The following is a 23,701-nucleotide window of genomic DNA, read 5'->3' as shown; positions in this document are numbered from 1 at the left end:
GTGAATGTGAAGCCCACTGGCCAGACACCCACACACCTACAACTCCGGGTGACAGGAAACAAGCATAACATTGGTCTGCTCGACGCTAACCAGACAACTATGCCAAGATCCATAATAACAACGGAAAGGCCATTCAGAGAAGTTAGTAAATTTACGATGCCGACTCTGCCTCCGCTGGTTCGCACGGCTGCTGTATTGACGGATAAACCCCGAGCTCCGCTTCTACAGTCTGCTCCTCTGCCACAGGTTCTGACTTTGCCTCGAAACCCTGACGAGGAACCAGCAAGAGCAGACGAGCAAAGCCCGCTTCGTCAAAGGAACAGTGGCTATAAAAGCAAGCGGCTACGCAAAGACCAACATCAAAAGCCATTGAGACTCCTGGCCGTCGCTGACATACCGCCAGTGACTGAATCAGTGAGGACGCTACTGATGTCCAAAGCGAGCGTTCAGCAGCGTTCACACCGCCAGAGACCCGCAGCAAGACGACGGCGACACGACAACACCAAACAGACAAGCTCCTGCGTTCAGATGTGGATGTGTCCAGCGAAATGATAAATACATAAGCAATAATAATAATAAAAAAGTGGAGTGCACTTATCTCTCTCCGACAGCTTACATACATCATTTTATAATCAAAATTTATTAAATGTATTAATATAAAATTTACAATTATGTTATTTAATATTAAACCAATGCCACCAGATAGCATGAAATGTCTGCTAAAGATCACTTCATCTGGAAAGCATCTGCTGTGTACAAACATCTTATAAACATCTTTAAGATGTCAGTTTTACAAATGTTCTAGAGACAAGAGAGCAACACTGCAAAGAACGCATAGGCCTAATTGATGCAAAATATTGTGCAATGATGAAAAAAAGTATTATATTATATTATCCTGTATTATATTATATTGTATTATATGAGCCTATATTATACGGTTATTCGTGTATATTTAGGTGTATTGTCCATTTTTATGTTCTCGTTTACATGAATTACTGCGCCATCTGTCGACACAAATCCAAAGTTTGTTTCCGTCTTTCATTAAACTACGGTTCCCAGAAAACTTTGCGTGCTACTTGCACGCATAGACAGTAAAAGAAACACGTGATGTCCACTGCTCTTCCTGTGTCTGTTGGTTATTCTTTTTAGAAAAAAAAAAAGAAAAGAAAAAAATCTATATTATTCTTTTGCTAGCTTGTTGATACGTTTTTTAGAGTTGAGGGAACTGGCGGATTTTGAAGTGGATAATGTTTGGCTTTGGTGCATTGTATGAGGGGGTATGAGGAACAACAGGAGGGTGTTATCAGATGTTCCCGTGCTCATGAATGTTTAGCAAGACAGTCCACGACCTGCCAGCCTCTGAAGCGATTTAGTCATAAACTATTTTAAACTGTGTCAACCATTTAATATTGATATTATCTTGATATTAATAATAATAAATAAGACAAGTTGAATGAGGGGAGCATAGTCATGGAGAGTCCACATTTACCTGCTGAGGTGAGTCGAGCTAACACAGTCCCTATCAACGACTATACACTTCCATTACATTGTGGTTTAGCATGTTTTTTACACTTTACCATATAAAAAGCACTGAATGGATATAAAGAATGATATGTCACTTTTTTTTACCCCAGTTAATACTTTTTAGTGCATGTTAGCTTTTGAAAGTAATTTTCTGTATATTGGATAAGTTGTCACAATGAAACCTGCCTTTAAACGGCCTGTTATAGGATTTTAAACTACAATTAAATAGTAAAACGATTACATGTGTGAGGGCCTATATATATTGTTATTATATAGCATAACAAATATTTTCTAAAATTAAAATAAATATATTCTTATGCTATTTATTAATAAAAGTATTTATTCAAGAATATATAAATTGTGAAAAATATTGTTTACCTGACATTTTTATTATATATGTATCAAAATATTTTTGGTCACCTGTATATGTGTCCTTTGTAGATGCAAATCTTATTATAAGAACATAAATAGTAATAAAATATAAAAAATATTCTAGTATAATAATATTATTTTATTGTCCTAAGATGACTTGGATTTTGCCACCCCCCAGGCAGTTTAATAAAAGTAAAAATAAATAAATACAAGACAAATCAAATCAAATTTATAACATTAAAGGGTACCATTTTAGAATAATACTCCATTAGTTAATGTTAGTTAATTTATTAATTAACATGAACAAACAATGAACAATACATTTATTATTATATTTATTCATCTTTGTTAATAAAAATACAGTTATTCATTGTTAATTCATGCTAATTCACAGTGCATTAACTAATGTTAACAAGCACAACTTTTGATTTGAATAATGCATTTGTAACTGCTAAAATTAACATCAACTAAGATTAATAAATGCTGTAGAAGGATTGTTCTTGCTTAGACCATCTTAACTAAAGTAGTTAACTAACATTAACTAATGGACCATTATTCTAAAGTGTTACCCATGAAAGTGACCATTTGCCCCAACCTTCATTATATAGTCGACTCTTGTCTTAATATTTAAGCAAGAGAGTGCAAGCCATGACTTTTGCTTTTTCTGCTCCAGATAATTTCTTACATACTGAGTTTCCTTCATGTAACGGATCGAAAGGAGGCGTCACTGGTGTGTAAGAGCTGGTATGATGCATGCCAAGACCCCCAGTTTCAGGTTTTTGTCTTTTTTCTTTTTGAACATCTAGATGATCTAAAACATTATTCCTTTTGCGTGTTTAGCCCGCTTCCCTAATTGTTTAAATTACCATTGCTTTACCACAGAAAAATGTCACTTTCAAGTTCCCCGTTTCCACATCTTCACTGGACTTTATCCGTTCACTTGCAAGGAGCCCTCGCTGTGGCCTAGTCATCAGCCATGTTGATGGATCCAGCCTGTCAAGACAAGTACTAATGGAGGTGGGGCTTCACCTCGGCCCTCGCCTGGACAGTCTGGCTCTACCTGGCAGCAGCGTCACAGAGACCTCACTGCTGGGCCTCCTGCCACATCTGACTGGCCTTCGCAAGCTGGACCTCCAGGGGCTGGACAGCCTCTTTATGTCTGGAGCTTTTTTGTCAAGAGAGGAGCACCGGCGACAGGTTACAACTTTAAGAAAGTTTCCCAAAAATCCTGGAAAGTTTCCTATCTTTCTGGAGAGTTTTGGACTTTTTCTGAAAAATGTCCACCTTTTTGCAACACTAATCAAAAAATAATGTCCATTTTTATACTGTAAATTAAGGTTGTGATCCCTAGATTGCATTTACATTTATGAATTTAGCAGACGGTTTTTATCCAAAGCAACTTACAGTGCTTGCCAAAATGATTAGAATTCAGCTTAAAAAAATGGGTTCAAGTCAGTCATTTCTAAAACAATGAATAGCTTTTTAGTGTTTTATTAACAAAACATGTATAATAATTTATTTAGAATACTTTAATGATTTAAAATAAATAATAAAAGTATAATATATTATTTTAAAATTATTATATTATAACAACAAAACAAAAACAGGTATAATGTTTTATTTAGAATTTTATTTATATTTTAATATATTTAATTATTTTATATATAAAAATTACAATTGTAATTTATATATTTTATATTGTAATTTAAATTTATTTTACAATTCACAAAAAAGTGTGAAATGTAAAATTCTTTTTTACACAGTTAAATATATTGCACTGTATTAAAAACATATTACACGTATATTACACTGTTAAAATGAGATTTTCTTCTCTTTATAATACTTTGTAATACTAGTGTCAATTATACGCACCTCAGTATTGTAGTACCAACTATGTTGGGACAATATAAGCCCTCCCTTCTACTACCGTAACCCTACCTGATACTTTATTTAAACATTTTTGATTATTTCCTTCATTTTTATTGATGTGATATGAGATTTGAAAAGGGGGAGAAACAAGAAGTTGGGAAAAGGCGGATTTGAACTTGGGTCTATCACGTCAAAATGTCTTCGGGGAAAAAGTTTTACCATTAACACTAGTGGAGCTGTGCTTAAATATCATCCTTTTTAGTGTTGTGTAGCCCAATCCCACGCTGGTGGGCGGAGTTAGTTTAAATAGATGTTAAATGTAAATGTTTTTTCTTTAAGGATTTTCTAAATGAAAGCAGTTAAATGTTTATAGTTTTAAAACCATTATATGTTATATTTATATATAACTCAATTATCTTTGCAATAATAGGTCCAGAATGCTTTGAGGAATCTGGAGGAACTGGACCTGTCTGATCTGCGCTATCTCTCAGACCTCTCTTTTAATCGGCTGACGAGTTGCACGCCCAGGTTACGCAGTCTGTCCCTGGCTGGATGTCACATCTCTTTTGAGTTCGACCCATACAGAGGTTGCCCGGTGGGGTTTGGCTCTTCCGCTCTAGTTTCCCTCCGTAACCTCCTGAGTTTCTTGCAGAAGCAGGCCGCCACGCTCCACAGCCTGGACCTGAGTCGCACCAGCATCACTCCCGAGTCGCTCCGCTCCATAGCTACGCTGCCCGGCCTGCGTCTGGAGGAGCTGAGTCTACACGGCTGTAAAGAGCTGACGGACTACTCCATAGAAATCCTCTGCAAGCAGCAGAGCGGTCTGAGGATGCTGGACCTCCGAGCCTGTACGGAGTTAACCAGCAGGACGGTGCTGGCCGTGGCCACTGAGCTGAAGGAGCTGCGGTCGCTGTCCCTCTCGCAGGACTGGAAGATCACGGATAAAGGCCTGGCCGAGCTGATGACGCTGCCGAGCTTGAATAGTCTGGATCTGTCGGAGTGTCTGCATGTCAGTGGTGCAGACCTGGTGAAGGGATTGTCCTCTCCACAGCCCCGGGCTCATTTCGAGACCCTTAGCCTTAGAAACTGCACTTACATAAAGGTCACTGCACTTACATCTGTTATCGGCCAGTGTTAGTCATTTTTTAAACATTGTATGGGATTATATTATATATTTAATTGTTCCTGTTAATACTAACTCTCATTTAAAACTAATCTTTACAAACACTTATTGTTTAATGAAATCTTTAACAAATTTCAAGATGATCATCCATTTTTCACATTGTAAATTATAATGTGTGATGCCTAAATCCATAAAAACGATTTAATTTAGTTTTGTGTTTTATTTTGCTGTATTATCAAAAAAAATAATAATAATCAATCGTATAATCTTCAATATAAAATATAAACATGATAACATTAAAGTTGTAATCTAATTTGTAATTGATAGTTAGAAAAATGAATAATTAGATTATTATACCAACTAAAATTTAGGGTGATATGAATACATCTTACAGTTTTGGTTGATATTTTGTATTTTAAAAAAAAGGTTAATATTAATGTCTATTTTTAATTTGGTAAATTATAATGTGTAAAATAATTAGTAAATTTTTTTTATTATTTATTACTGCACATTCATTAAAATTATAATTATATCTAAATAATAATTAGCATGTTAAACGTGCCAGAATGTACAGTTACATGAATATAACAGACAGTATTTTGTTTTATATATGAATATCCATTTTTCATTCTTTCATTATATTATTGTGATACCTAAATTCTTTTAAAACAAATTATTTTACTTTTACTTCTAGTATTCTATTTATAACATAACTATAATCATTAGCTTATTAGCTACAATTATTAGCTTATTTAGTGTAGTTAAAATATGAAATGTTTTGTCGGATAATTGAATTTTAAAATTTTCCTCAGATGATCCTGCAGACCTTGTTGTTGTATTGTCTGTTTTCTTGCTTAAAGCCTATGTTCTCAAACAGGATACAGTCATGTTGTCCCTGACACAGCTGCTCGGCTCTAACCTGAGAGAGCTGGACCTCACTTCCTGTGTCTGCCTCACTGACCTGAGCGTTCGTGCCATCACAACATACCTCCCTGCGCTGGTGGTGCTGCGGCTCGGCTGGTGCAAAGAGATCTCCGACTGGGGGCTGCTGGGAATGGTGGAGCCCACCAAAGATTGTGAACCAACAGACAAAAAGGTGGGATGGCCCGTTTTTTTTTTTTTTTAAAGCTAATATAATGTTTTGATAATAACTGCACACAGTTAGCTCATAAATTCCCCATATGTGAAGGAGTATAAAGGCCCGAGCTTTACAAGGACGTTTGGGAACATGGGCTTTTTCCAGCCTCCCAGCCTGCCGTTCCAGGAGAAGCCACGTCTCGTGACCGAAGAGGACCTCGGGGCCTTTAGAGAGCATCAAGAGGGAGCGTCGCTTTTGGCCCTCAGGGGTCTTCAGGAACTGGACCTGTCGGCATGTTTCAAGTTAACTGACACCAGTATAACACAGGTTAGTACCTCAGTGATCAAAGCATGTACTTTCAAAAACAAAATGGCACAGGATGTGATGTCAGAATGTTCCTGGGCGCCTCAGGTACTCCATTTCCCAGACCTGCAGCGTCTCTCGCTTTCTATGCTGCCTGAGATCAGCGACGACAGCTTGGTGTCCGTAGCCTATCACTGCCGCAGCCTCACCAGCCTGGCGCTCAGCCACTGTCCCCAGATCAGTGACCAGGGCATGGCGCGGGCCCTTCCGCTCCTTCACAAACTGCAGCATCTGTTCCTGGCCTGCTGCGACGCAGTTACCAACGAGTAAGTGGCGTCATCCAGTCATTCGTGTTTTGTACTAAATAAACGAGCTGTGCTTAACGTGCTGAATGTGTTCCTGCAGAACTCTTGCTATAATCGCGCTGCACTGCGACAGACTCCGGACACTTGATGTGTCTATGTGTAAGGATATCACAGTGCACCAGGTGGACCTCCTCCAGTCCCAGCTGCCCTTCCTCAAGAAAGTCCAGTGTCGCTTTGCCAATGGGGCAGATTTTACTATGGTATAATGAAGATGTAATAGAGTGCGTTAGTGGCCGTCCACTGTTTCAGCAGCGTCGTTTCCGGATGTCATTTTTCTGTTTATTGCTTACATAGGGATTTTTTTAAAAGTATTTGAAAGCACGTGAAGCCATGGACAAAAGCATACAAAGTGGACAAGGACTTGGCTGAAGTAAAGAACTAGTATACCATGAAGAATTGCAAATGACAATCAAATAAAAAATGATGGGGAAATTTAGATCTGCTCAATATATTTAAAGGTTATTATTGTTCCCTGGAGAGCTGTTTTGGTTGGATTTGCACACCGTGACTCTGATTGGTGGAATTTTCTGCACAGCATCATGGGTATTGTAGTTTTTCCACCACAAATTCTGCCGTTTAGTTATTATTTTAAAAATAAGTTGAAATCATGTTAACTTTACATGAAGTCATGGTTAAATCTATTTCATTATGGAGAAAATAAACCGTTTTAGTTCTGGAACCCGAACGCTGCACTACATACGGTGAAAATGAATCGAATGAATACATGTTTAAAGCACTTTTAACTCCGGTATGAAAGAGTAATCAATTTGTTAACGCTGTATTGTTTTGCATAGGTCTGTAATTGTGCTATTAATGTGGTGAATCACTGCTTCTGAATGAATCTGAGGGTCTGGATATTTCAAATGACTCCAGTAGTACTGTAAACCTGATCTGCTATTGATTAGTAGATAGAAATCTTTACTTCCAGGCAATATTTGTCAATAAATATTTTATAAGAATTATTTTTTTTTTGTCTTTTCCATCATCTTATCCTACAGTGATTTGAATGTGCAGTTTTATAAGGCCACACTTTACAACTTGTGTTTTATCAGCGCCAGATGAGGGTGAAATTTCAGGTTACGTGACTACCAGTAATAAGCTCAAAGGTCTAGTTTTATGATACAATTTGATGCTTAACTCGACCTGTAATTAAAAGTATGAGTCATGTTTCAAATGTGGAACAATCCTATCTACATATAGATTCTAATTCAGTTTATCTTAAAACATTTAAGCGGACGCTGTTGTAGTGACAGCGACAGACGAAGTTCATAAATCAACAACGTACCAAAACGATAGCAACGTCTTTCTATTGAGTTCTCCTCATGGGCTACACGCGAATACAGTGTTACCAGTGCCTGATTCGTAATGAAAGAACATACAAAATAAAAGACATTAAGACTATTATAATAGATAGATATTCTTTATTCCATACAAAGGATAAACAAATCTTGAATTAATATCACGTACCATTGTCAGCTGGTAAAGTGGCCACATCGCTGGTCAAGATTGTTACGCAAAACCAAGGAAAGCTATATACAAAACAATACAGTACACGGATTGTTATTTTTCTAGATCAATGTTGTCATTAGATTTGTGAAATCCACAAAAGAGCAGTTTTTTTTTCATATTTTATTTATATATATATATATATATATATATATATATATATATATATATATATATATATATATATATATATATATATATATGCAGATTTTCCACATATTAAAGTTGTCAGCTCCATTTATGCACTTTACAATGGCACCACAGAATATTTTAACTACATATAGTTATAATCATGATACATTGTATGCATTATAAAATCAACATACTATGAAGTGCTTGTTATGTGGTGATGAAACTACATTTAGATCTTTAGCCAATACAGTCGGATAAAATAACACTAAATCCTTTTTTTAAAACAGAAACATGATTGTATCCCATACAAAACACACTGATGTAAAATCCTACAATAGCTAGTGCTATTTTGAACTGAAGGCAAACTGGCATTTAAAAATGGAACAGTCGGACCAAAATAAAACGTGAAGTTGTATACATCAAGTAAACTGAAAAAATGAATATGAAAGTATCAGATCGCACCGATAATATTCAAACCACTTGGCCAAACCACTCCTCTAACAACACACTAAATATCTCCAAACCATTTTCCAATCCCACTTCAGTACCACATTTGTTGATCACTTATTTAATCCAGCACACTGACCTTTAATGTGCACCTAATAATTGCAACAGACTTGAATGAAAATGCCGCCAATGCATATTGGTATAAACAGAAACGTGACACATCAGTGCTCTTCCAATGATAAACTATTCATCAGCGATTGTAATATACGTTAAACTTTATGGGAATGAATAAGGATGCCAAGATGAAGCACAAATGTTTATAACATATACTTGACGACCCCCCCCCCCCCCAGTAAGCTGCTTGATGTAATGCCTTTTAGTACAATTTTGGTAGAAGCTAAATAAGTACCACGAAAAGTGTGCGTTCAAACCTGAGAATTTCAGACAGGTCTATTATACGAGATTCGACAAAAAAGGCACGTTAGATACAACACGTCAGGCCTTTAACTAATAAAAACACTCAACGCAAGACCGTCTTATTCACTGCAGCACAGCACCACAGATAAACACGTTATCACCAAGTGCTCTCTCTCTCTCGCTCTCATTTCAAGCCCTGTAATACTATCAAACGTCTCCCAATCCAAAACCTGCACTTCTGCCATGTCTTGGCAATGGCGTAACCGCTGTGGACCACAAGCTTATGGCTCGTGTTATTGTTCGGCTTGGCTGAAGTCGTAGCAGAAGTTGAAGTTGCTGGGTGGTTTGGGGATTGGCGGTGCTGTGTCTGGGATTGGGACGTTTTCCAGGTCCAGGAGGCGGAGCTTGATTTCCATAGAGAGGAGAATCTCTAGTTCGCTGCGCATGCTCTCGCTGCTCATCTCTTTACCCAGGAGCACACTGAGGCCGTCAGTCCACAGACAGAACTGGAAGACATCAACCGAAAGATGATTTTTCCCAGCTAGTGCAATTAGTACCACTTGAATGGAGTTAACAAACAGTACATTAACAAAAGGCTCCCAGACGCTCAGGAGTGAAAAAATTGATTCAACTCACATCTGTTCTGGAAGAGGCGATGAAATTCAAGCTATACTCTTCAACATCGTATGTGATGCTGAAAGCCAAGTCCAACACTTCCTGCGAGACCAACCACAAACCAGAACACAGTTACAGTTCAGTTTTATCATCTTATGAAACAAGAAAACTTTTGAACTAATATTATTTTTTTGCACAGCCAATGTTTTAAAGTGCATTATGGTGATGTACCACCTTGTTCAGTTTCAATATTGATCACAAAGCCAATTTGTTTTTAAATAAACCAATAAATTATTCAGAAGAAAACTAAGAATCAAGAAGATAAATATGCTACATCTCAAGAATGCAAAAATATAATTGGTATTATATTGATTACTGGCCAATATCCACATATTTGAATCATTACTTATCACTCAATATACAGATATTAAATTTAATACGCATTTTCCTATTTTTCCATTTAGATTGCGATCATATAATACTAAAAAAAAAACAAAAAAACTCACAATTAATATCCATTAAAGTGTATGTTATAGGTTAATGCCTAAATTATAAACTTTAAAATAACTGATTTAAGTTTTGCTGTTGAGCGAAACCTCTATAGCTTTTTTTCTATATTATTTCTTCTTTTTTGCATTTTTTAAAGTTACCTTTTTACTATTAACCATTTGTTTTATTTTTATTTTGATAATCACCAGAATTTGTCATTTAGATTTAAATTTCTTAAATAAATACATATATACATACACACACACACACACACACACACACAATCTATTTGAATGATTTCAATGTATTTATTTTTATATAAACAATTTAAGAACACCATAACTAATTCATTGTAGAATGCCAGATAAATATATATATTTTTTAAAAATATAACTTAGAATTACAACACTGAATCTCTAGTCAATTTTGAATGTATTTGAATTTTAATTGAATTGAATTAATAAAAGAAAAGAAGATTAGCATTATACCTTCGTCTGTTTCCCCTTGTTCTCCTTCATGTGAGGACAGTCTTTCCCCATGACCACATTCTTAATGTCTGCGACAGGAACTGAGGGGGATAGCAAAATGAAATGATTTATTTAACTCGGAAGACTCATTTATTTAAGACTCAAAAACGGAGCTCATTCTAAAGCAGTGAGACTCACTCTTTTCCTGAAGCGCCTCAATGGAGGGCATTTCCATGTCCTCTTCCACATCTCCATAGTGCAGGACTTTGTGATTAGGAGAGAGCCGACAATACCACAGCTTGTCTGAGGGGGACAAATGAAATCAATAAAACGATGACATCTGCTCCAGATCTTGATAACAGTTATCTGGTGTCTGAGAGGATCTTGGCGTCTCACCTTGCCTCCGGCGGCTGCTGATCTTCCGGAAGAGCGTTCCGTGACACAGACGGTTCAGTCTCTGCTGTCGGATGAGCTCCAGAAGCTCCGGCTTCAGACGCTCCTTCAGCTCACTGGATACAAAGACAAGGAAATGCATGTGTGATGGAAAGATATGCACCCGTCACATACTCTGTAAAGTTAGTGATAGGTGCTTTCGAAACACTTCCATGTGAAGACTCAAATCTTTTGCTTCGAACCATCAAACCACAAAAAAACTCTTGTTTTGGAACTGTTAAATACTTCAATGGCTCACCACTAGGGGGTGACGATTGCTGCACATGAATCAGAATCTACATGGTTTTTCCCTCATCCCAGAAAATGTTAGTTTTTTTACTAACTGACTAAAAATGCAAAGCATCCTTGAAGAAACCCAAGACAAACAAACAAAGAGCAACAATACTATTAATACTGATTTGGAGAGCTTTGAAACATTCTGTGAAGCAACTCCTTACAGCACAGGTGGAGCAAGCGTCTCTTCCTGGTGGAGTCTCTCCGTCTGTCTCAGTTTGAGGATCTCGCTGTAGTTCAGTGCGTTCACCTTATTCTTGAAGAGCTCTAGAGATGTGGGCTTGCTGGACAGAGTCCTGGTGATCTGCTCCCGGACCACCTGCATCACCTTTAGAGAAAGAACCAGATCAAATCTGATTATTAAAAACAAACTGATGTGTCATATTTGCAATGTGTGTGACGGTCTGAAAAAGTCTCCTCCAATAAACACACACACACAAAAGGCATTTCTTTTTTTAAAGCCATCCCTTAACTATTAACCATTTGATATGAACAACATTCTTGCAATGTAAAGAAACGGGGCTTGTTATCAAACTCAAGCAAAAGAGAGATCAATCATATTAATGACAATACTACTCAAACAATACACTTATCAACATACTGACAGCCACATCAAATCATCATTATCTTCAGCCATAACTAGCTCAAAATAACTAAAATATTTATTCTAATCCTACAACACAGACAAAACGCTCATCCTACCTCAGCTGTAGTGAAATTATTACAGTCCCCTCACAACCACAGCGACACTGTGTGTGTGTGTGTGTGTGTGTGTGTTAGAGAGAGTGTATGGTCCCTCCCTTCTAGATGGTCACCAATAAACTCACACTCACTCACACACACTTCACATCACAGGCCTCAGTAAACCAGCCGGCAATAGCAACATGCCAGCAACTATTAACAGTCGTTGAAAAGAAACACCACAGTCGGGGACAAAGAAAGAGGGGAAAAAGGTGGTTAAGCGAATAAGTTATTAGAAAACACACACAGTGAGAGTAATTTCCCTTCTGAGGCAAAACAAGAGCTCAACTTTGACTGCTTTTCTCAGGTTTGACAAGAAAACCCTTGAATCGTTAAACACGAGCCAAGTTTCTTAACACGTTAATGTTTCCAAAAAAAAATTTATATTGGCCATACCACAATAAAGGCTCTTAACGTTTACCTTCTCCACCTGAATTCTCTTTGTGTGCCTGGGACCTGTGTTTTTTTCATTCTGTTTCCAAAAAAACTTCCAGAACAAAAGGCAAAAAAGGGCACTTTATACACACAAAAAATGCTATTTTGACACTTCAAAATGCTAAACTATTTTTGGGATGTGGTTTACTACTGATGTGTATTTCTGCGAGAGAGCGGGATTCCTTTTGTTCTTCAAATACCCCTTTATAAAGTCCCTGCCCAGGAGGGTGGTGTGGTGGGGGGTCACGATCAGTGAAAACAAAAGACAGGCCGGTTAGCTGGACGCTCGCTCCATTCCACAAGTCAAAAAGGTCACGGGGTTTATGGCCTGAAAGCGGTTATTAAACAGAGGTCTGTTTGGGCAGGAGTAAGGAAGCTTTCTTTAACTTCCGAAAAGGAGACTGAACAATTTAGGGAATGTTGATCTACACAAAAGCGCTTAAGAAAGGAGAATTCTGTGACTTTGGTCGAGGAGCAGCATGATTGTCATTGCACTAGCTTCTAGATGAACCGATCAATATCCATTCGTTCTTTAAACTATAAATCACTGCTGGAGCTGTGCGATACAGTTGCAAATGTATGCTTTCAATAAGGGATAAATACACTGATTTTAAAATAAAAGGCAATTATACTTAAAAAAATAAAATAAAATACACTAGCTTTATGATGACTTATTTGAATCTGGGATAGTTCAACCAAAAATTTAAGTTGTATCATTAACCACAAAATATATATATATTTTTTTTTTTTGATGAAATCCAAGAGCTTTCTGACTATGAATGTTGAAGGCAAAGCATCGGATACCTTCAAGAGCTTCAAGACTTATTTGTGTTCCGAAGCTGAACAAAGTTCTTATGGGTTTGGAACAACATGAAGGTGAGTAATTAATGACAGTTTTAATTTGTGTGTAAACAGTCCCTTTAAAGTCAACATGAAACCGCATTCACACCTTATTCAACTTATTTTCTAATTAATATTCAAAATGGATGGAAGGATTTAAAATTCTGTTCCTTTGCTTCTTATTTTTTTTTACAATAATACGATAATATAATCATTATTGTTATAATTTTAGTTAGCAGTAGCACTGGTCAGCGAGAGGATGGGAAATGCAAATGTGAAAAAATTGTGGTTTTGGGTGTTTTCAGAAAGGAAATAAGCTATTAATAGTGTCAAATACAGTTTAGTTTCAGTAAGAGCTGACCAACACAAAGACAGGACAGAGGATGTGAAAAAGTCAGCCCTATCAGCAGAGAGATGGTGGAGGTGATGATCTACCTTATCAAAGTCCTCCTGCGTGGCTCTCATCTCCTTCCACGTCTTGTTGAGGAGCTGAATGCAGATGCAGAAAAGCTCCTCCAGAAGCCGGTCCTGAGCAAAGAAGATGGGATGATAGTCTGAACCGGTCTCAGAGGCTGCAGAAAAGACACGAGTGAAATGAGTTACACAATATGAGAAAACATAATACAAAAATTACCCGTGATGGAGTCATATCAAAACAATGTTTTTCCCCATCAGGACATAACCTAAGCTATAAATTAATCTCTGATCATCGGAACTATCTCTAGCGCTGTGTGAATCCACTTACGGGCTTCTCCGATGCGCAAGATCTCGCACAAGATGAGGGTGAGCTGAATGCTGCTGCGGGCAAACGGACACTCGTGCTTGTCCTCTCTGCTGCTGTTCTCCAGCACAAACTGAGACAGCAAAACAAAGACTTATGGGCCGATACGTACTAACATAGTGACATTCAATGCCCCCAAGTATTTTTTTGCATTAGGTAACATAATATCTAAGTGGGCTAACTCACCCTGCTGTAAGCATCAGGGTAACGGGAGGCAAAATATGCCATAGTGTCCAACGCCAGGAGACCCGGAGGACACCGGCTCAGGTCCTGACCAGGATTACTGTTATTCTGACACACACAAACACAAGAGAATTTAAGCTTTGATGTTCACACTTACACTCTAAAATGATTTTGTCGTACTCACAGAGAAGCCGAGTTTCTTAAACTCTTTAGCGCAGAGGGAACGTCTGCGTTCATTACTCAGACCGCTCTCGCTTTCCGTCTCAAACGCAGCCTGCCTGAGCCCGTGAAGCATCTCCCTTTGCTCCTGAAGGATAGCAGAGAAATGCATGCATTAGAAATAAAACTCCAAAATCAATTGAAGATGCAGAATGAAAGTAACCTGGTTGTAGGAGTCCAGAGGCGTCCTCATACGGGCCTCCAGGTGGTTCAGACGGACCGTCTGCAGCACATACAGGTAGTGGGCCATCTCATCTCCAACTGAACTAGAGCTGTGGATGATGTTCTGCAAGCAGCATCAATTAAGATACACAATATTTAAGGTTTTTTGTGATACAATGGGAAATGGGAAATGTTCAGTGTACCAGGACTTTTTTAAAACAGGAAGTATTGCATGAATGAGCAAGAGGTTCAAAACTTTCTCACACCTTGTGAATGTATTGGCGTAGATTCCTCTTCTCAAGGAATTCAAAGAGCTCCTGAAATGATTTCAAAATTTAAAATCAGAAACAGTTAAAAGCAGAATCAGAAATAGTACTGTCAAACAAATAATCGCGATTAATTGCATACAAAATAAAAGTTTGTTTAAAAATATATACACGTGTACGGTTTATTTATTATCTATACTCAAATACACACACATGAATGTATATATTTTTTCAAAATATGTTACGTTTCTATATTAAATATATATATATGATATAAATTATATGGAGATAAATATAAATGTAAATACATGGAAATATTTTCTAAATATATGCTGTATTAGTGTGTATTTATTGTTTCCATAATAGATATACACAATACACATATATATTATGTAAACAAACTTATTTTGGATGCACTAAAGAAACACCTTACAGAATTTGTGTATGTATGTATATTTTTTGAAAGATGTCTGTTATGCAGCATTCATTTGACCAAAAATACAGTTAAAACTGCAATATGGTGATATACAATTATAATTTAAACAACCGTTGTCTATTTTAATATATTTAGAAATATCATTTATTTCTGTGATGGCAAATTTGAATCACACTTTCTTTTAATAGAACTTTTCTAGTAGCAAAACAGTTCTCAAACACCAGTGATTAACCTTTAACTAATAAAGGGAACTTATTTTGCTTGCACTAGTTTTACCGCAACAGACAGCGGCAGCAAAACCAAGATATAGTCAGAGAAACGAAACAAAAACCTCTCAGGCTCTCACCTGTCTGTCTGCCTCGCCACCAGCCAGCAGCATCGCCATCAGCAGAGCCATGGCCTTAGTCTGCAGCTGCTGGTTTGTTCTACGGTACATTAGACAAAAGCAGAAAAAAATGAAACATTTATGTTGATGTAGAATGCTGACTTAAAAATCCAACACATGCTAATCTTAAACGTGATTAATATCTACATGACGAGATAAACCAAAAGGTATTTTTATCAGAAAGAGGAAGAAACGTTTAATTGCATGACGGGAAGTAACGTTTTTTTGTGTGTTAAAGCAGAAAAGAATAAGACTTCTCTCTTGAAATGCTCTTTGAATGTAATGCAACTCCAAAGTAATTTGATTGTAATGATAATACTATATATCAAAAATAGTTGATGTTATTAATTTTCTAAATTAACTATAAAAATGTACCATTTCATTATTATTCAATTTACGGTTGTTATAATTGCTGTACATCAGTACTGAAAGCATCTACTATTGAAACCGTACGTTACTCACTGTTTCGAACCTTAATATAGAACTCTCATTGACATCTACTTTCATTATTGTGGTGTATTTCACACCCTCAGCTACAGTAGTTCCTCTTCCACACCCATAAAGTAAACACTGGTAATACTGCAAAAGCTGTTAAAGCAAGCGCTCTTCTGTACTTACACCTGCAGATGGGAAAGGAGTCTCTCCAGGGTGATTTCTTGTTTGACCTCATTAAACAGACTACTGCTGCTGAGCACCATGCTCTCCAGGATAGCCAGTGACACCTGCTGGATAGACGTGTCTAGAACCTTTGCATTCCCAAAACTGGCGATCTGAAAAAATAAACAAGTCAACAGTTGAAAATAGATATAGGCAACCAAATGCGCTTTGCATTTTGTAAAAGATAACTAATAGTATGAGGCTCATATAATGCATCACAATATAAACACAGACATGCATTATAATAAATAACCAAACAAGTTATTGCAACTTTTTCCATTCCATTCAATTTTTATTATTTAAATGAAACACTCGTACTTATTTGTATTTTTTGTCTATATCTATACATGAGTTTTTTTATATTCATGCTTTTATAAACATTTCTAAATAATAAATAACAATCACTGATAAATATTAAATGCAAATAATAAAGTGATCCATTAAATAACTACTAATAAATCAGATTATTTGAGAATTAAAGTTTTAAACAAGACTCCAGATGCAGGAAACCTATTAATAGTTATTTTTTTTAATTAACTTAAATACTTATTTAATAATAAATATAATTAAATAAATAATTTAAACGTTATACAAAAATATGTGCTTGAAGAATGCAACAACTGACCAATCAGAATCAAGTATTTAGTAATTTTGTTTTTAACTGAATTGTGTTCATAATGTATTATGGAGTTGAAGTGTATGTGTAGCTTTAGTACCTTTTTGATAAAGACACTGGACAGATTTTCCCAGGACACAATGCCATGATCCATGAGCTCCATGAAAGCAGTAAGAGTGTGTGTCATTATAAGAGGAGCCCTGCACAAAAAAAACAACACTTTCACTGGTTTAATCTTAATCATATGCTGTAATAAAACATTCAAATGTGGCAAAGACAGGTATGAAACTGACTCTTGAGCGTCCTCTACTATCTTGACGAGCAGGGAGTGTCCATCACGGCTGATAAACTCTTGAGCAAATGTGATGTCGGTGGAGACACTGGCCAGCAGCTTCAGAGAGTCACAGCGCACGCCTGAGTCTGAACTCTGAATGCCTTTATACAGATCCTCAGCACAACGGCCCTGACAAACACAGTCTTATAAATCACCCAGCAAGACAACATGGCCATTACACGGTACTGTGGTTGTGTATATATGAATCTAACACAAAGACTGAGTGAACAGATGGATTTAGATACACTGTGAGGTTGGTTGTGTGACACTCACTGGCGCTTTGGTTAAACGCAGGATGCTGCCGTTTTTGATGTCTAGGCGGTTCTAGAACAAATGTCAAAAAGCAGCCGACAGTCAGAGTACAGGATGTGATACTGTTATTATTAGACATCGTTATCATTAGCACAAATGAATGCACTAAACAAACAGACAAATACAGCACTAAACCAAAAAAAAAACTGAAAGATTAAAAGAAAGAAAGAAAAAAATCTTTATATTCAGTACAGTGTTGATTAAATATGGCAGGGGATTCACGTTGTGTAGTTTTGTCTACAGTATTGCATCAGTATTCCAGTTTCTTTTCAAACTCTCAGAGTGAGCGTCTGGAAATCTGCTACAGATGCTGCTTGACAAGGCTGACATTTGAAGGGCTCTACTTAGGGTGTCCAAAAGCCCATTTGGGATGCAGCCCAAGGCTCGGTGGTTTATGTGCACAACTATAATTCAAGCCTTCGCCTTGACTTGTCTGGGAACGCACACATCTCCACACTCTCATTTCTCTCACAGGCACATCTGATGATACAGATACATCATATTCCACATTTTCAGCAGCTCTCAGTCCCATTACCACGATACAGACAGACAAACACAACAACAAGTCCATGTCTGACCCCACCCAAGATCTACAACAAATATAACCGGTCAGATAAGCACACATTACAAATGACAAATGACCTACAGATTCAGTGATGTACATCTGGATCCCATCTGCATATTGAAGAGCATAATTGTCAGGACCCGGAAGATTCCACCTTCAAAAATAATACAACACCCTTTACAAAAACAGGTATTTTACATCATGGAAAATTATAAAGGGATGTTTGAGCAATAGAAAAACACACAAATATTTCCAAAACACACTTACTTGTCGCAAACCTCTTTTATGACAGCAGTGAGGGGCTTTTTCTGAAATAATGAGAAAATTATGAATTGTGTTAAGTGTAGAGACAAAATGTGAGCAAGGGTCAATGAGGTGAACTAAAAATAATAAAACAAAATGCAATTTTTTAATAAATAGAAATATATAAAAAGGTACAAATGATGAGCACATAACTAAATTACTAAAAATCATATGAAATAGAAATTATATGAAAAAATCTAATTAAAAATATTAATAAACATTATAACAGTTTATATAACAACAAAATAAAATAAAACATGTTAAAATGAAATCCCTGAAAACAAAATCCTATTAAGTTGTTTTAGCACAGTTTATTATTATTTCACAAAAAGGGAATACTAATATTTTAACAAAACCATTTCACTTTTTATTAAAATGATTATACAAATTACATAAAACAGGAAAAGACATTGGGCTGATGATGTGTGGGTCAATAAGTTTCTTATAACTCTTAATTCAAGCTGTAACACGTCATGTGCGGCGTGGCTTGCCAAATCCTATTGATATTAATGTATTATTCATATATTTCATATTAACTCAATTATTCATTCAAATTACACGTTTCAAAATAATGATTAAGATGTGTATGGTCACTCATTTATCTTAAAGCATTTCAACCAAAACAAAACAAAACAAGTGACAAAACAGGAAGGAAAAAGCTTCTCCCAAGTCAACATCTGAAATATTGCATAATTTGTGGCAGCTCCTGTGGCTCACCAATCAGAAATTTTGGTGTTCCGCGGTAGACAAATCAGTGGCCTATAATTTGTGGTGCAAAGGCTGGCAGCGGGCGGAAGCGTTTGGGATGGCGAGGAAGTGCAGAAGGAAAGGTCATCGGGGGTTTGAGGTTCTTTCTCTCTAATCCTTAAGTAGCAAACAAGTTCATTCATATTTCAGCCCAGTTATCTCATGGTTTTGAAAACCCAAAGGAGAGCATATCTGACAATTGCTGTTCTTTAAGACAATAACACATTCTGTTAAAACGTCCCAAACAATGGGCTCAAAGCCTCTGAAGACAGTGAATACGCTCAGCATTTGTCCATCCTATTGTTTCAATTGGGCAGAGGCCAATATGAGCGCATTCAAAACAACTGAGAATTAACTAATTGGTTATGATTTGTAAAAAGTCTTCAATTATACAGACAAAATTTTAAATACCAAAACATTTATTAATTGTCTTAAAATGTGAGTCACTGAGCTGACAAAATTCTGACAAAAACATTTTAAAAAACATGCAAATAAAAATTACCTAGCTATATATTTGTGCAAGAATCAACTAAACAATAAACATTTTTTATTATTAAATTTGTCGGAAAAACTTAAATGTAAAAATAAATCTGGTCTCACTTCATTAAAAATCAACTGCTGGAGTTAAAGAGCATAAGTTATAAATAAAAATAAAAAAATACATTATAACACACATATTATTATCCATTACATTTATTTTATTTAAGAAATTACTTTATAGCCTAAATATAAGATTCCTCCAGAACATAGTAATGCTTTTTTAAAAGATATATGTATAAATTTCTTTAGAATATCTATGTTTAGTGTATAATTTCATTTAGTATTCATAACTGAGAACTGGTTGTTAAGGGAGTAATAAGTGAGAATACCGTGTTATAATTCTGATCAAACAGAAAATCAAATGAAATGATCACTAGATTGTTCTTCTAAATAAATGTTTTATCTCTGATTTTAATTCCGCAGTAAATGTTATTCCAAAACGTAAACGTACTATTTATACTTTCTACATATTTTGTACTTGTAAGCAAGAATGCATAATCACGGTTTCTCTTAACTCAAACCTTCAGTATTCAGACACTACTTCCTCATCATATGTAATGTATCTGTGAACTTCAGTATGATACTGAATAAACAGTGTTTTTATTCCTCAAATGCTGATTGCCAACAAGTTTCGCTCTGTTGCATACACACTGGTCAACATCCTCTTTATGACAGGAAGTACACAACGACTCACCTGGTCTAGCTGAATGAGCTGCGGGTATGCGCCCGGCATCTGAATGGCGATCTTTACTATATCCTTTTGTTGTGGCATGTTGAGAAATTAATGTCTACAACCTTGAAAGAGAGTGGGGGGGGGGGGGGATGGGTCAGGAAATAAAAACTACAAGTATTTAAAAAATGACTATAAATGCATACTATGCATGATTTAATGTTACATACCTTTCATTTCAAAGTGTATGAAACATGGCAACCAAACACAAATACTGACATATTTCAAAACATACAGAAAAGCCACTGAGGTGAAGCCGGTGGACAAGAGCTAGGATGTTAAATGTGTCACTAATTCTATTTTCAAGCTGACTGCATTTACCGTCTTCCTCTTTTAAAAGAGAACTTGTGTCTCTCTCAGGTTGTGCTATATGTTACAATATGTCGGCATGCTGGGATCAATGGTGTAACAAGTGCTCTCGTTTTTCACTTGCTTCCTACACTTGTGACTATCAGCCTTAAAGGGATCATTCACACAAAGATAAAAAATCTGTCATCATTTACACAAAGTGTTGCTGGTCTCCATTGACTGCCATAGTATTTTTTCCATTCTATGGAAGTCAATGGGGACCATCAACCATACAGTTAATACCCGCAATCTTCAAAGTATCATCTTTTGTCTTCAGCGGAAGAAACTAACTCATTCAGGTTTGGAATAACTTGAGGGTGATAGAATTTTCATTTTTGGGTGAAGTATCCCTTTAAGACTAGTCTAAGTCTAGAACAACCTAAGTTTCTTTTACACCCCGTTCTATAGTGAAAAGTCAAAAAGAATGTTCAAGTTATTTAAAAAAAAAAAGTCATTATTTAGCCCCATGTCATTCCAAGCCTGTATGAATTTCTATCTTCTACTGATCACAAAAAAGTACAGTTTTATTATTAGTAGTAGTATAAAAAAAAATCATACAGGAAGTGCAGTGATGATCAAAAATATCAAACTTGCCACTACTCTCATTTTCATTCAAGGATTTGACGTCAATAAAAACCTTACAAATTATTCTTCCTCAAAAGTTCATAGTAGCGGTTCGGTGCATTTGTAAGCATTTAACTTAACTTAAAGGAACAGCCCAGACAAAAAAAGCCCAGATTTGGAACAACATGAGGGACAGTAAATGATAACAGTATTTTCATTTTATGGAGAAATACTCCTTTAATGCCAGCCAATAAGAAAGAACCGTGTGATTTCAGTCATCTTTTCTTATTTTTGCACCCAATATGCATTAAACAGTCTCCAAACAGATTGTGGCGGACCATGAGTGTGCCGTCTGAGGCTGAAACTACTACTATAGGCATAAGAAAACGGCTCTTTTATTAAGGAACCTCTGCCGAATTGTTAAACAGACTCAAGTACTTCCATATGTGTCCTCAGAAGACTTCTCAATGGAAGAGGGAAAGCTGTTTTTGAGTGAACTTGGAGAATAAAATACACTAATAGGCCGAAAACAACATTTCAGTTAAAACTTCTATCACATCTCTGGGATTTATACATATTATTCACAAAAAGTTAACTAATCTAAACCACATGATTGAAAACCTCCTCATATTAATGAGCTTTTTCAAGCTAGGACACGGCCTACTGTCTAAGGCTTTTGGTAAGAGTTGCTGACACGGACTGAATGTTTGTGTTTCCCAGACTCCATTCCCAGCATGCCTCAGCAAGCACAGAGAGAAGTCGTGACGGCCCTTCTGCAAGTTTTTGGGGTTGAGAAATGGCTACAACAAGAACATGAAACACTGACTACTTCAGGGTCCACTGACAGCATTCCCGACTGATTCTTGCCCTTTGAACCCTGTGCAGGTCTGATATATCCAGTGGGAGTGAATGGAAGAAATCAGGCTGACTGGAATTTCATCCCTGCCAGCCTCTGACAGACCAACAACCTCCAAAGCAGACATCACACACTTTTCCTGCAAAGTTTCATTGGATTTTTTCAATCAAATCCTCTTTTGGCAAAACCAAAACTGCTAGAAAGACTATAACGTTAAGTCACATGTCAGAATATTACATGAACGTAGCTATTCATTTCATCCGCCGCTAATAATTGACGTTAAGTACAAAAGATTTATAGGGAAACCGTTTTATTCGATTAAAAACTATTTGTATATAAACCCAACAAAACATTTAGATTTAAACGATATGGAACGCTGTGTTTTAAAGCCTTCAAGTACCAACCGAAACAAATTTGCGTTTGAAACTTCGTCGTTATATTCATAACAATAGTTAAATGAGTATCCAATGCAAAACGTTTGAATATTTACACGTTTAAATCTGTTTTGACTTGTCTAGCGTTCGAGAGAAGTAGCAGCCTAAGTGTTTCGAACAAAAGTTCTTTTCTTTCGTCTTACCTGTTGGAGAGCAGGGAAAAATCAGACTCTGCGAGATCGCGGAGCGGATAAACATTCGCGCTTTGTTCGCGCGAGACGACGACAGTGATTTGATTCTTTTCGAACGGTGGGCTGTGTTACATTGCGTTCAAAGTTCTCGGAGAGTTCTAATAATTGATCACATTCACAGTTCCGGGTTGAATAATATCCCTCCCGCCCCCTGGAGGAGGGAGCGGAGACCCGACTCTCCAAAAGTTTATGGGATTTCTTTTTTCTTTTTTGAGGGAACAAGAGGGGAGACCCCAAACTTTACAGTAAACGTAACGCTACAAAACTAAACGCTTTATTTACAATCAACGCAGCAGTTTACAGTGCAAGTTAGACGTGATACGCCCTATAGACTATATTGTCCATAAATACATACATGGGAACATCTTAATCTGCTAATTTACATATTTTATGACCACTTCATTATTCACAAACAACCTATATACTACTAATAATACAATAATAAGAAATACATTTTTTTTTATTATTGTAAGCTATCCAGCTTTTTGCATCAGTGTGTTCTGATGGATTATTATCCTACACAACAGCATTTAATAAATGTTAAATTGTTTGTTGACCCTCTAAGTTCTGAAAAACAATAAAAAACCTAATTAATACAATTTTATACATTTTTTCATCACCAG

The 23,701-nt window shown here is 36.5% G+C and overlaps 2 protein-coding genes across 2 annotated transcripts; one reads left to right on the top strand and one right to left on the bottom strand.

The window, feature by feature from the left end:
• The first annotated feature begins 1,117 nt into the window (after window positions 1–1,117).
• fbxl9 (F-box and leucine rich repeat protein) lies at window positions 1,118–7,596 on the top strand. Its single transcript, XM_052598211.1, has 8 exons — window positions 1,118–1,497; window positions 2,570–2,671; window positions 2,779–3,093; window positions 4,196–4,867; window positions 5,766–5,984; window positions 6,078–6,293; window positions 6,378–6,595; window positions 6,675–7,596. The coding sequence occupies exons 1-8, from the start codon at window positions 1,471–1,473 to the stop codon at window positions 6,838–6,840; spliced, it is 1,935 nt and encodes a 644-aa protein (XP_052454171.1). The 5' UTR covers window positions 1,118–1,470; the 3' UTR covers window positions 6,841–7,596.
• A 439-nt stretch (window positions 7,597–8,035) lies between these two features.
• On the bottom strand, window positions 8,036–23,217 carry elmo3 (engulfment and cell motility 3). The gene is made up of 21 exons (XM_052598057.1): window positions 23,031–23,217; window positions 20,650–20,750; window positions 18,633–18,673; window positions 18,447–18,519; window positions 17,762–17,812; window positions 17,448–17,617; window positions 17,255–17,354; window positions 16,500–16,651; window positions 15,843–15,921; window positions 15,061–15,111; window positions 14,796–14,918; window positions 14,598–14,720; window positions 14,417–14,521; window positions 14,195–14,303; window positions 13,885–14,021; window positions 11,598–11,761; window positions 11,104–11,216; window positions 10,906–11,010; window positions 10,729–10,808; window positions 9,773–9,853; window positions 8,036–9,642 (listed from the first exon to the last, which is right to left on the bottom strand). Exons 2-21 carry the CDS (start codon window positions 20,725–20,727, stop codon window positions 9,430–9,432), a joined length of 2,148 nt encoding a protein of 715 aa, XP_052454017.1. The 5' UTR covers window positions 20,728–20,750; window positions 23,031–23,217; the 3' UTR covers window positions 8,036–9,429.
• Window positions 23,218–23,701: the final 484 nt, after the last annotated feature.

Source organism: Carassius gibelio, chromosome B25 (assembly GCF_023724105.1).
Source record: "Carassius gibelio isolate Cgi1373 ecotype wild population from Czech Republic chromosome B25, carGib1.2-hapl.c, whole genome shotgun sequence".
NCBI lineage: Eukaryota > Metazoa > Chordata > Actinopteri > Cypriniformes > Cyprinidae > Carassius > Carassius gibelio.
Note: the sequence above shows the minus strand (reverse complement) of the source record. Positions and strands in the feature narration are given on the sequence as shown.